Raw genomic sequence first — 14,124 nt, 5'->3', positions numbered from 1 at the left:
TATTCTCTGACCACTCATACAGGGGAAAGCATTATAGTACTCGATATATTGTTGGTTGATTTTGTGATACACATGATACAATGTCTGCTACATATTCAGTCCACACATTGAAAAAGTCTCACACATGTTGAATCCCCATACCCAGCAGAAGTAGCAGAATGTGCTTTGGGGTGAAATTCTAACTATGCTCATGCTGTGTGTGAGATATATGTTTTTAAGTTGACAACAATTCTTTCGTCCTACCCAGTGCTCAGTGGTTGTCCTTGTTAACCTCTATGTGTCCTTCTGTGGAGAACCAAGGAGATTGACACTCCCGGTATTGTCAGTTTCAGAGATCCGAGGAATCATTCCTCTTAAACAGAGCAGTTTTTGGGTGTGCATGCAGTGGGAAATTTATTTTTTTACAGCCTTTCTCTTGCAGCGTTTTCATTTGGGAGGTTTTAATATACACGGCATAGTCACTTTAAAATGTGAAATAACTTACTTTGATGCAAACCTGCATTTTGCAGATTCCAGGCCAAGCAACAGGCTTGCTTTAATCCTCCAATCCGTAGAAGAATAGTCTTACCTTTCCTTCACTGCTCTCCTGATACATTCAGTGATGGGGCCAAAAGAAATACCAGGTACTTCTGCATATAGAGCATCATGTCACTCATTCCATGTAACAGCACTGGATCAATCAGTTATGTTACATGGTGGAAGGGGAGGTTTGGGGTTGGTCCATAAACCTTTGCAAGCTGTGAGTCCTGCATTTCATAGCTTTTATTCCCACTGACTGAATAGAACAGAGGGAGAGCAAATGAAAAGTGTGTATGTGTGTTAAACAGTAATTCTAAATTCATAATTCGGCACTTCTATGAATTATATTATATTTATGGCAAGCTTGCAAAATATTTGGTTTTTATGATTAATCATAATTAATATTAAAATGTGTGATTGGCCTTGAACAAGTGATAGTGTTGAATTCTTCACTTATACCTGAGCCATAAAAATGTCAGAGTATTTGGACTTAACTAGCTGGAAGCTGAGTATTTAGTACATTTTTGTAGATGGGCATAGCTGGTTAGAAGATCTCTGGTGTAGGGTGTTGTGGGAGTCAAAAGTGAACCAAAATAGAATTAGTATTTAATTTATGTTTTATAAGTTGCTAATATGTGTTACATAAGTAGATTTTTGGTTATACAACATTATTGAGATATTATGTTGTAAAGATAGATTCTTAGTTATACTATCCTTTGAACAGAAAAACTGGTCAAATGAGTAATCTGATGCAAAAATTGTCATTTTTAACTTATGAAGCCATGTTTCAGATCAAGAATAGAGTGTTACATATGGGCTTGTCAATCAAAAGACCATATATGTAGTATCCCCTCCCTTCAATGAAATCGCTCTACTAAGCAGAATTATTTGCTATACAAGGTTGTGAGTTATGAGAATTATGACGTCTACATGTAACATAAAAAGACATCCTAAGAGATGGAAAGACACAAAAACACATACTTACACACATCCGCCCATTCACACACATACAGACACACAGATACTCACAAGCAAGGCGTGAAGACACATTTATATGGTTATTCACATACTGACAAGCTTAAACAGGTGCATTCTCTTAGAGACCTAAGATCACGTCACTTCCTTCTTCTTGCTCAGACTCATGCTGCATTGAACAGACAAGAAGCACATGGCAAGACAGCCATGACTCTAAGCTTGACACATCTTTATAACTACTGTTTTTATATTTTTGTTTTACCTACACTGAACAAATTCATGATACGATTTACATTGTATTTTTAAGCCATTGTGTGACACAATAAAATCACACTTTATTTTTTTTTCGCCGGCTCTTTAACCACTTGACCGCCAGAGGATTTACCCCCCTTAATGACCAGGCCTCTTTTTGCTACTCGGCACTGCACTAATTCAACTGATATTTGCTCTGTCATGCAATGCTGCACCCAAACCAAATTTACAAAAAAAGGCCAAAAATTTTGAAGAAAAACAATATTTTTTACTTTTAGCTATAAAAAATATATAGTAAACTCAAAGTTGGTTATAAATTTAGGCCAAAATGTATTCTGCTACATGTTTTTGGTAAAAAAAATCCCAGTAAGTGTATATTGATTGCTTTGTGTGGAAGTTATAGCGTCTACAAACTATGGTATAGATACTGCAATTTACGCCTTTTTTTGCTATACAGCGCTGCTCTAGTTTAACGGACAATTGCGCGGTCATGCAATATGGTACATAAATGAAATTTACATCCTTTTTTTCCCCACAAATTGAGCTTTCTTTCGGTGGTATTTGATCGCCTGTGCAGTTTTTATTTTTTGCGCTATAAAAAAAAAGGTTGACAATTTTGAGGAAAAAAAGCTATATTTTGGACATTTTGCTATAAAACATATCCAGTAAAAAAAAATTTAAAAATCAAATTTAGTCATTTCTGCGACATGTATTTGCTAAAAAAAAAACCCCAATACATGTAAATTAATTGGTTTACATGAAAGTTATAGCATTTACAAATGGCGGGAAAGATACTGGGATTTTTCGTTTTTTTTTTTATACTAATAATGGCGGCGATCAGCGACTTATGGCAGCGATCAGCGACTTATGGCGGGACTGCGGTGGACATTTTGACATTGGGGGGTACTGACTTGGGGTCACTGACATCCCCAGTGACACCAATACAGTGATCAGTGCAAAAAAAAAAACACTGACACTGTACTAATGGCACTGGGGAGGAAGGGGTTAACTTTATTTTTCAGGGAACGGTTATCTGTGTGAGGGGGAGTGTTTTACTAGGGGGCGGGGGTGTGTGCTGGATGGGGACAGGCTGATCGGGAGAGAGAAACCTTTCTGTCCCGATCAGCTTGTCCTTGAGCTGTCAGGGAAGTGACAGAAAGCACAGCTACTGCAGCTGTGCTCTCTGTCACTGACTGCCGTCGATCGCCGGGAGATAGCTGGTAAGGACCGGCTGTGACCCGGCAACTGACATCCGCGGCTGTGATCGGCGGGACAGGTAGGGCGCGCGCCCCCTACCTGTTTACAAAACACACATTTTAAAACGTGGTTTTGCCTGCCCGTGCCGCCCTGCCAACGTATTTATACAGTGGCTGGGCGGCATGTGATTAATTATCTGAAATTGCCTAAAAACACTAAAAAGTATTATATGTTCTACAATGTGCTTCTAGAAAATGGAATGAACCTATTCAATTCCCCAAGATGGTAAATCACAAGTTCAATTTACGGTAAACTCTGCAATTATAGTTCAAAATACAGTATTTGCTCAATAAAAATTCCTATTTTGCTTTAAAATGGTTTAGATATTATAGTGAGGTGGGGGATGAGCATAACCAACAACCTCCCTGAACCATACACATGCCCTGCACATGGAGAAAGCACCTTGCCAGGGTGGATCCCCTGGCAAAGAACCTTGTCTTCATGTTAATGAGGACAAGGGTCTCTTTTCCACAATTCTGGTTTAGTGATTGTGGTGGTCTGCAGGCAGGGGACTTGTTGGAATCTGGAATCCATCTATCCAAATTGGCTCACAAATGATCAAGAAATATTTAGATAGAATAAAGGTGAATAAAGCACCTGTTTCGGATGGCATACACCCACGGGTCCTTACAGAATTTAGCTCTGTAATTTCAAAGCCATTGTTTCAAATTTTTAGGGACTCTTTAATCACTGGCATGGTGGCTAATGCGGTGCCTATATTTAAAAAAGGATCAAAAGTAATTATAGACCTGTTAGTTTAACCTCCTTGGTGGTATGATTCTTTCCGATTTTTTGTGCTGAAAGCGGTACCATTTTTTTGCATGGAAATATGTATTTTTTTATTGTAGGCTGTAATTTTTAGGAATAACTCACTGAAATCTGTCCGAACAAGAGTCTATTAAACATTCCGAATATGATAACATTTGAAACACGAAATCATAAATTATAATTTAAAAAATAATCATAAAAAATAATAATATAATAATAATACATTTAATTCAATAATATAATCAAACCAAAAATACTGAAATTTGAAATACAGAGGCAAATTCTCACATCGCTGAGCAAAGTCGCAAAATCGTTTTCAGTGTCTGATGACGAATTTCCCCATGAACCATTATCACTCAATTCTGCAAGTGGTTCTGATTTACTATCGCTGTTCTAAAACCGCTTTTGACGTAAAGGGACGCTTTTTGGACGCCATGGACTTTTCTAAGTTTCCAGGCAGAAAGAACATTCAAAATGCAGGCAGGGCACAGGACAAAGCAGTAGGGACAAAATATATGTGAAATGCATTGAAATAGCAATGACAGCAAAAATGACATTTTTTTAAAAATTCAAATTTCCCGCCGGTTCCGGCGCCCGTACGTCCCTACGTCACAGGGACCGGAACACAGAAGCCGGATGCCGGCATCGGCCGGAGGAGATGGCCGGGATGCTGCAGGGGATACATCGCGAGAGCGAAGGACAAGGTAAGAGCTGCAGGGACCCCCAGAGCAGCGCCGCATGGTAAGCCCGAGTGTAGCTCGGGGTTACCGCTTTTGGTATAGAAATTTTACCCCGAGCTACACTCGGGATTACCGCTAAGGAGGTTAACGTCTATAGTTGGGAAGATACTGGAAAGTTTGATGAAAGACCACCTAGATGAGTTCTTGCTGGAAAAAAATATTTTAAGCAACAGACAGCATGGATTCATGAAAGACAGACGTTGTCAAACAAATCTGATTTCTTTTTATGAGGAGGTGAGCAAAACCATATACAGGGGGGTGGCTGTGGACGTGGTATACTTGGATTTTGCAAAAGAGTTTGACCCAGTTCCCCACACATGGCTAATGTGTAAGGTAAAGTCTACAGGCTTGAAAAAAATCAATATGTAAATGGATAGAAAACTGGCTAAAAGATTGTATTCAGAGAGTAGTGGTTAATGATTCATACTCTGAATGGTCTGAGGTCATCAGTGGCCGACCTCAATGCACTGTTTAATTGGGCAACTATGTGGCAAATGAGGTTTAATGTTGATAAATGTAAGGTTATGCACTTGGGGGCTAAGAATATGCATGCATCAGACATACTAGGGGGAGTACAACTGGGGGAATCAATGGTGGAGAAGGATTTGGGTGTTCTGGTAGATCACAAGCTTAATAATGGCATGCCATGCCAAGCAGCGGTTTCTAAAGCAAGCAAAATTCTCTCTTTCATTAAAAGAGGTATAGACTTCAGAGAGAGAGATATCATTTTACCCCTGTACAAATCATTAGTAAGACCTCATTTGGAATATGCAGTTCTGTTTTGGGTACAATTTACAAAAAGAACATTGGGGAACTGGAGAACATGCAGAGAAGGGAAACCAAACTGATAAGTGGCAGCTATGAAGAAAGATTAGAGGAACTGAATGTATTCTCTCTTGAGAAGAGGAGATTAAGGGGGGATATGATCAACATGTATAAATACATCAGTGGTTCATATAGTGAACTCGGTGTAGCATTATTCACCCTGAGGTCATCACAGAGGACAAGGGGGCACTCTATGTCTGGAGGAAAAGAGATTTGATCTTCAAATATTGAAAGGTTTTTTCACAGTAAGAACTGTGAAAATGTGGAATAGACTCCCTCAAGAGTTGGTTTTGGCTAGCTCAGTGGATTGCTTTAAAAAAGGCCTGGATTCTTTCCTAGATATACATAATATAACTGGATACTAACATTTATAGGTAAAGTTTATCCAGAGAATATCTGATTGCCTCTCGGGGGATCAGGAAGGAATTTTTTTCCAATGTAGGAGCAAATTGGATCATGCTTTGCTGAGGTTTTTTTGCCTTCCTCTGAATCAACTGTGGGTATAGGATTATTACTTTTTTTTTTCTTTTTATGGTTGAACTAGATGGGCTTTTGTCTTTTTTCAGCCAGACTATGTAACTATGTACCTATACAGTAAATGCAGACACACATATTTTGACAAGTCCTTTGCCCCATTAAGTCTGCCAATTTGGCGACCTCCAAACAGGCAAAATTCAGACAAAACGTGGCATTGGCCCAAATCCAAAGTTTATCACTACTGCATGTACATTCATTTATTTTTTTTATCTTCATGACTGTAAAAGTGAAGGTGGTAGTTTCTGATGGAAAAATAAAGTATTGTAGTAAAGTGGATGTATGCCAAATGCATTAACCATTGGCAACTGAATTTTAGCTTTTCCCTTAGTGAACTACCGGAAGATAAAATGTGATAAGCTGATATGTGTTACTACACTTTCCACTTAACCACTGTACTTTGTGCTAGATTATTAAATAACACCATATTGGTAGCTTGAGATCAGATTGTTACTCCACTGCCTCTGTTTTTCTTTAATGTTCATCTGCTATCTCACATTTAGAAGTTAACTTAGGGCTTGTTTTTTATGTAATATTATGCATACTTTTGCAAAAAGCACTGTATGTGTTATTTTTTTTTAATCAATTGTAATGTAATTTATAGATACAGTATGACACATATGTACTGCTTACTACATTTGTTCACAAAAATAGGATGTTCATATGTTTTCCTAATGCTTTAGATGTGTTTTTATGTGTTTGTGCACAAACTTTAAGCTATAGATTTTGGACTTTTAATGTAATTTTAATTGATGTTGCATAAGCCACTATATTTTATGTACAATGCTGTTTATACGTTTTCAGAACAAAAATAATTATCTTCTTAAACCATTCTTAAGTAATGTGCTAATGCTGTCTTCATGTTCCGTAATGTAGTGTATGGCTCACAGCTATTAGTTTCTTATGTAATTCAAAACAAGAGTTTATTTCTCTAATAAGAGTAGCTCCATGTGCACATACAGTATGTTTTCCTGTAGGTCAGGGGTGTCCAAACTTTTTTCAAAGAGGGCCAGATTGAATGAAGTGAACATGGTGGAGGGCCGAACATTTTTCCGAACATTCTTTGAACCATTACAATTAAATGCAAATAAATTATTTTATGCCAAGTTAATTGCAAACGACATACTTTTCATTTCATAACATTAAGATCAACTGACAGCTGAGTTTTCACAATGTATTGAAAATAAATTTAAAAAAAAACTTACCTGCACTAATGTGAAGGGTGAAAAAGGTAGCTGGAGCTGAAGTCTCTGCTCGGCAGCCGGGAGGGGAAGAGAAACACACTTCACGCTGGAAGCCCGGCCCTGACGTCACCGCCCTCTGTCGCTCCCAGCGCGGCACAGTCACGCTTGCGCACTGCTCTCAAGCAGAAGACTGTCTGCCACAGAAGGGAGGGCCGTGCGACAGCCGCATTTACACAGACCAGGAAGAACGTGCCGCAGTCAGGCATGTGCACTGCCCTCTGCTCTCAAGCAGAAGACTGTCTGCCATAGAAGGGAGGGCCGTGGGAGGGCCACATTACACAGAGCAGGGAGGGCTGTTTGAGGGCCGTATTAAACCGACCCCCGGGCCGTAAATGGCCCGCGGGCCGGACTTTGGACATGCCTGCTGTAGATAAATTGCAGTAGGTTCTTGGCGCTTCTAGTGTTGTTTCCCTGTACAGAAAGCATATGTTAACTATAATTATAGAGAATTAATCTCCGCCTATTCAAAGTATTCCATCTAATATTAAGGGGATTTACATGACAAATAGAAGCCTCCTGTTTGCCTCAGTTCCTTTAGAAAAGTCCACAATCCCTTTGTAATCAATATCAATTAATGGGAGCTTGGCAGACATACCTCTTATCATACACATTTTATGGTTTTTATTTTATAGGCAAGCCCTGGTGTTAACTTTCATCAGCAGGTGAAATCTTGGAAGTATAGCTTCAAGGTTAGGCAGAGCTTGTGTAAAGAGGGGATTACTCTATGTTCATTCACATAGAGGTTACCGATAAAGAATGCATCCACAGTTATCCCCGATGTGCGTGTCAAAGCACTGAACCAATAGAAGTGAAAATTGATTCCATGGATTTACCATTAGGTGATTTTTCTTTCAAAGAATAAGATCAGCGATTGAAGTATAGTGTGGTGGACCCTGTTCTGGTCCTAGGCTGCTATCTCTCTGATAGTGACAAAGGAGCCATTCACCAGATGGCCTTTAGTGCAGTTAGTAGACAGTAGGCTTCATCCAGTCTTAATACAGGTCATTTAGTGCATTCTGTTGTGATTTTATTAACATAAACTACTCAAGCTCTAAAGAAGGGGGAGGCTTTTCCTCTGAAATGCATTGGCTGTATTTGATGTTCTTAACCATTAAATGTTTCAAAAAGTTCTTAGTACTAGGCGTCCCTCCATACACATCCAGGACAATTATACTTGTAATTGCCTATAACAATTATTTGCAGTGATAACAGAATATTTTTGCAATTTACCAATACATGTTTGCTTTTATCCCAATCATAATAATTTGTTGATATTAAGATCAATGATAGCATCAATGCTACTCTTAGATTTTACCAATATATTTTGATTTTATCCCTTTGTTCATGTGTATTCATTTAGATTTGTGTTTTATATTTTTTAGAATAACAACAACAGCAGCATGTATGATGGACCTAAGAAGATATCCACTGGATGAGCAGAACTGTACACTGGAAATAGAAAGCTGTATGTATTATTTCTCTAGATGTAGTTTCTTAAAGAAGCAAGTTTCTGTATAGGCTTTCTAAAATATAGTTGTTGCAATCCTTTTATGATAGCGCTCAATAACAGTGATAACAGGGATACCTGCATTCCTTTTGTATCTTTTATTCTGTGACAGTGCTGAGTTGTTGCAAATGAGTAGGTACTTTACTTTACGGCCACCCACATAATATTGAGTAGGTCAATCTTTTACTATGGAAACAGCCCTGACCCATTGAGGCATTGATGCCACAAGACCTCTGAAGGTATACTGTGGCATCTGGCACCGAGCTGTTAGTAGCAGATCCTTTAAATCCTGTAAGTTGTGAGGTGGGGTCACTATGGATCAGACTTGTTTTTCCAGCACATTCCACAGATGCTTCATTGGATTGAGATCTAGAGAATTTGGAGGTCTAATCAACACCTCAAACTCGTTGTGTTCCTCAATGATGATCTATGCTATAAGGAATCTTTTTAACTGTGATGAATGACTTTCATTCATGTTAGCTTGCTTACTCATATACAAGAACTAACCAAGTATCAGAGGGCCACAGGCACCATATCCCCATAAGGAAACTAATCACATATAGGAAAAGAAAGAAAGGGGACTTTTTTCATCTATCAAGAGCAGTAATTTAAATTCCAATGCATAGAGACACTCAAAAGGGGAAAAAGGAACTCCTGCACTTCCATATGGAGACTATAGAGAAAAAAACAGCAAATAGGAAAACCAGGGTCACCCACCATACCACACCATTATCAATTGTAGTTGTTAAATTAATCAGCCTGTTCTTTTGTAGTAATACATGTTGCAGTATTCATAAGTCGCTAGTAGTAGCTTGTGATTTGACTGCATACACCCTGTAACTGCTTGGAAATATTATGGTGGCTATATTGTGTTTTCTATCTTGGAAATGTTTTTGGCTGCTTAAAAATCCCCTTGCTTACTATTAGTTCTCAAATGGTACAAGGTGGCTGTGAATTGCCTTGTACCGTATGATAGTTGTGGGCCAATCACAGTACAACAATAGTAAGCAAGCTGCTAATAAATTAAATCCATTCATAACAGTTTGTTTACTTTGTTATCATGTGATCACACCATAAGACGCTGTGTCTGGTGGACACAGCAGTCAAGGAATTGCACTACTGCACCAGGGGGCACACTACTGCACATGCCCAAATTGGCATACAGGTATCTTGCTGTGCATGCACATGCTGCTAGCCTGCAGTAAAAGTACTGTAGATGGGGCAGCAAGTGGATCAAGTCATTTATGAAAGATGGTAAAAAAATATTAGCTGTGATTATTTTACCAAACATATTATATTAGAGTGTGGAAATATATAGTTTTATTGTCAGTCTTATTCCCTAGTTGCATATCCTAAGCAATGGAGGACTAATGTTCAAATTTTATTCACATTCCATTTGAATAGAGAATATGATATTTACGTTCAATGTAGTATTATATGCATGAGTGGTCATTCAGAAGAACCCCCAGGGATGCTGTAAAACCCTCTAATTATCAATGTGAATGTATGTTGATATGAGAAAGGATTTTCCTTTTCAATGCTTTTTTCTGTATACTCGTAATCTCTTGTATGTAAAAACTAATAAAATGTAAGTATATGTTAAAAATAAAAGTGTCATGATAATCCCTAATACATCAGGCTATGTAACCTATTATCTAATCCCTAGAGGCTTTATTACAACCACAAAATTAGGGGGATGAAAAAACTTTCCAAAACCTCGGACTTTAAAGGTGCCCAATGATGTACTACATGTACAGTACTGTTAAAAATGAATCTATTTATTCCATTTACAAAAACATTTTGCCTTGCACAAAATTTTTCTTTTTGTATGCAAGCATATAGTACATAAAAACTCTCTAAATAAGTTTTACAGCATATTGCTATTTTTCCCATCTTATTTAATAACATTTGACTTCTTCCATTACTTGAACTTGATAATATAGATGTTCACAACAGCTTTGGCAGAGGGGAATTAAACAATTTGTCACAACTCATTTTGTAGATCCAATATACTGTATACCACTTCTTTGGGTTCTGTGCAACTATAAACCAAAATTAAATTTTTATTTAAATTAATAATTTTTTTTCTCAATAACATTTGTTTTATTAAGTATTTGTAGACAAATGAACATGAAAGAACCCAGTATAAATATGCTCATAGGTACACAAGTATCAGAAAATGTAGCAAAATCAGATCAAATTAATACATAAACATCAAAACATGCTAATACCTTTGTTTTATACCCACGAAAAATGGAGTCCAGAGCCTAGGGTTGGTGTTGTGTGGTTGAAAGTGGTTCCTGCCCCTGCCAAAAGCTGTTGTGAACATCTATACTATCAAGTTCAAGTAATGGAAGAAGTCAAATATTATTGTGAAACTTATTTTGATAATTTTATATACTGCATGTTTGTGTACAAAATTAACATTTGTTGGGCAAGGTGAAATGCATTGTATGTTTAAATGTTTTTATACATATAATAAATTGGTGAACTTTTAACAATATTGTAAATGTAGAACATCATTGGGCACCTTTAAAGTTTTGGAAAGTTTTTTCATCTGTTGGAATTTGAATGAATGATGGTGCCCTCCTAAGCTACTCTGTTTATTGCTGTCCTAGAAGATTACTGATAGCAAAAGAGGTTCTATACTTCTGTGTGTTTCTAATGTAACAGTAACAATTTATGTGCTATACTGAAATGTTTATTACTTTCTTTTACTTTCAATTGGCTTCCAAAACTGAAGTGGCATCTACTTCAAAAAACAAGCTGATAAAATACTAGTGAGTTGCTTTTAGAGCAACAAAAGCAAGGGCTCAAGGGTGAAGATATGAAGACATCCCCACTGTCTAGATGGAATTTTTGCATTTTTTCTTGTTAAATGTGAAAGCCCTGTTTAATTTTAACGTGCTGTTTACAGGCAAGAAAACTCTATTAAATAGCACTTTGCAAGGATCAATTATATGTGGTAACCCTCAGAAATCAGATGTCATCATTCAAAAGATAGTGTAATCAAACTAATGAAAACAGTTCAGAGATGGTTTGATATGGCTTTCTGCATGTCATTGCTCTCTGCACTACATGATTGCATGAAATCCATCAAGTGAATATTCCCTCCTAATTCAACTAGGGCTAATGCAGGACAAGTAGAGGAAATTAAATGAGAATTCTACATTTTTTTCCTCTGGTGCAGTGTAGACATTGAAATTTGTTGCTAAAGACAATATTACTTGTGCTTTCTTCCTCCTCATGTATATGTAATTTTTTATCTGTGGCCTAGCTTGAAGTAAATGTGATTAGCGATGCATTTTGTAGATGTACATTATGGGGTTGATTTACTAAAACTGGTGAGTATAAAATCTGGTGCAGCTGTGCATGGTAGTCAATCAGCTTCTAACTTCAGCTTGTTCAATTAAGCTTTGACAAAACAAAAAAAACTGAAAGCTGATTTGTTTCTATGCAGAGCTGCACCAGATTTTGCACTCCCTAGTTTAAGTAAATCAACCCCTGTATGTATATCATGTGAAAGACCTACTAGATTTTCACTATTGTGCAAGTGTAAGTGTCTGTACCTGTAACAAAACTGAGATATTTGTTTTGTAGCTGCTACTGCCATGTTAGGCTAAAGAGGTCACCAAAATGATATCTGGTAGATTTCATATTTCGAATTTATGGCAGGAAGTCGGATGTATATTTTATAATATCAATGAATGCTGTTTAAAAAAGTATTTATCATAAACCAATATATGAATGTTAAGTAACTAAGTCTAGTGGGCCATAGAAACAAAACTGAGATATTTACATATTTGTATTGTAGCCCCTACTGCCATGTTAGGCTAAAGAGGTCACCAAAATGACATCTGGTAGATTTCATATTTAGAATTTATGGCAGGAAGTCAGATGTATATTTTATAATATCAATGAATGCTGTTTAAAAGGTATTTATCATAAACCAATATATGAATATTAAGTAACTAAGTCTAGTGGGCCTTAGTGATTCCCAGAAATATATACATCATATAACAGTTGAGCGCAATATAAATATATATATATATATATATATATATATATATATATATATATAATATAACAGTTGAGCTCAATATAAATATATATATATATATATTTTTATATATATATATATATATATATATATATATATATATATATATTATAAGCAAAGGTAAGGTAGACACTTGCAGGGATTTCCAATGGAGGAAAAGTGGAAAATTAAGGTTTGCCACACACTGATTTTTGGGTGAGTCTTTCTCAAGACCTTTCTTAATATGGGGTGAGGCCCAACAAAATGGCAGCATAATAAAAATCCCTGTGTGTGCCTACCTTACCGGTACTTGTGCTACTTACCTTGTATGGAGCACCTAGGCATATGCACAGATAGAGTATTCATACAATTTTCCAACTACTAATATACAGTATATACTTTATAGATACACACTTTTGTGCACATGGTAGTGAATTGTGTTTTTATTGTTAGTGAAAATTGCTTCTTTTGTGTATACTTTGCAGATGGCTATACGACAGATGACATTGAGTTCTACTGGAGAGGGGGTGATAATGCTGTAACTGGTGTTGAGAGGATAGAACTTCCTCAGTTTTCCATAATAGATCACAAGTTGGTGTCCAAGAATGTTGTGTTTGCCACAGGTAAGAATTGAAACTTATTATATAAATCTCCTTCTCCTCTCCATATTTCATAGGTCAAGTCATGTTTGTTGGTAGCTGTCGATCAATTCATACATTGCAGAAAGAAGAAAATTATTGGTTAGAGAGGGTAAAAACAATGATGATGCAAACAATACAGTAACTGATAAAAACCAATCAGTTATAGGTTTCATGTATTAAGTTAATTTAAAAACAAAATTCTTATTTATTGTTATGAGCTACTGCTTTTCTGTATGCTCATCATTATGGTTCATATTAAATAAAACAATATGAATTTTAGAGCTATGGTACAACATATGATTTGTTATGTGACATTATGCACTGTTTAACCACTTGCCTATAGGGCACTTATACCCCCTTCCTGCCCAGGCCAATTTTCAGCTTTCAGAGCTGTCACACTTTGAATGACAATTGCGCGGTCATGCAACACTGTACCCATATGAAATTTTTATCATTTTTCTTAGACAGATAGAGCTTTATTTTGGTGGTATTTAATCACCTCTGGGTTTTTTATTTTTTGCTAAACAAACCAAAAACTACTGAAAATTTTGAAAAAAACACAAAATGTTTTTTCTTAGTTTTTGTTATAAAATTTTGTAAATAAGTGATTTTCTCCTTCACTGATGTGCGCTAATGAGGATGCACTGATGGGCACTGGTAGGTGGCACTGATGGACATTGACAGGCATCACTGATGGGCACTGAAAGGCAGCACTTATATATGGCACTGATAGGCGGCACTGATAGGTGGCACTGATAGGCGGCACTGACTGGCACTGATAAGCAGCACCGACTGGCACTGTTAGGTGGCACCGACTTGCACT

General features: G+C 36.9%; 1 protein-coding gene across 1 annotated transcript in view; it reads left to right on the top strand.

Moving 5' to 3' along the window:
* The window catches only part of GABRB3 (gamma-aminobutyric acid type A receptor subunit beta3), a 218,197-nt gene that overhangs the window by 167,318 nt on the left and 36,755 nt on the right, over positions 1–14,124 (top strand). Inside the window, exons 5-6 of the mRNA XM_089693485.1 lie at positions 8,497–8,579; positions 13,146–13,283. Of these exons, the coding sequence (XP_089549611.1) occupies positions 8,497–8,579; positions 13,146–13,283 (221 nt within the window). The remainder of the gene's footprint in view (positions 1–8,496; positions 8,580–13,145; positions 13,284–14,124) is intronic.

Source organism: Staurois parvus, unplaced genomic scaffold, assembly GCF_062004578.1.
Source record: "Staurois parvus isolate SC_StPar_1 unplaced genomic scaffold, SC_StPar_1.0 ptg000634l, whole genome shotgun sequence".
Classification (NCBI taxonomy): Eukaryota; Metazoa; Chordata; class Amphibia; order Anura; family Ranidae; genus Staurois; species Staurois parvus.
The sequence above is the reverse complement of the archived record's forward strand: the minus strand, read 5'-3'. Positions and strand labels throughout refer to the sequence as shown.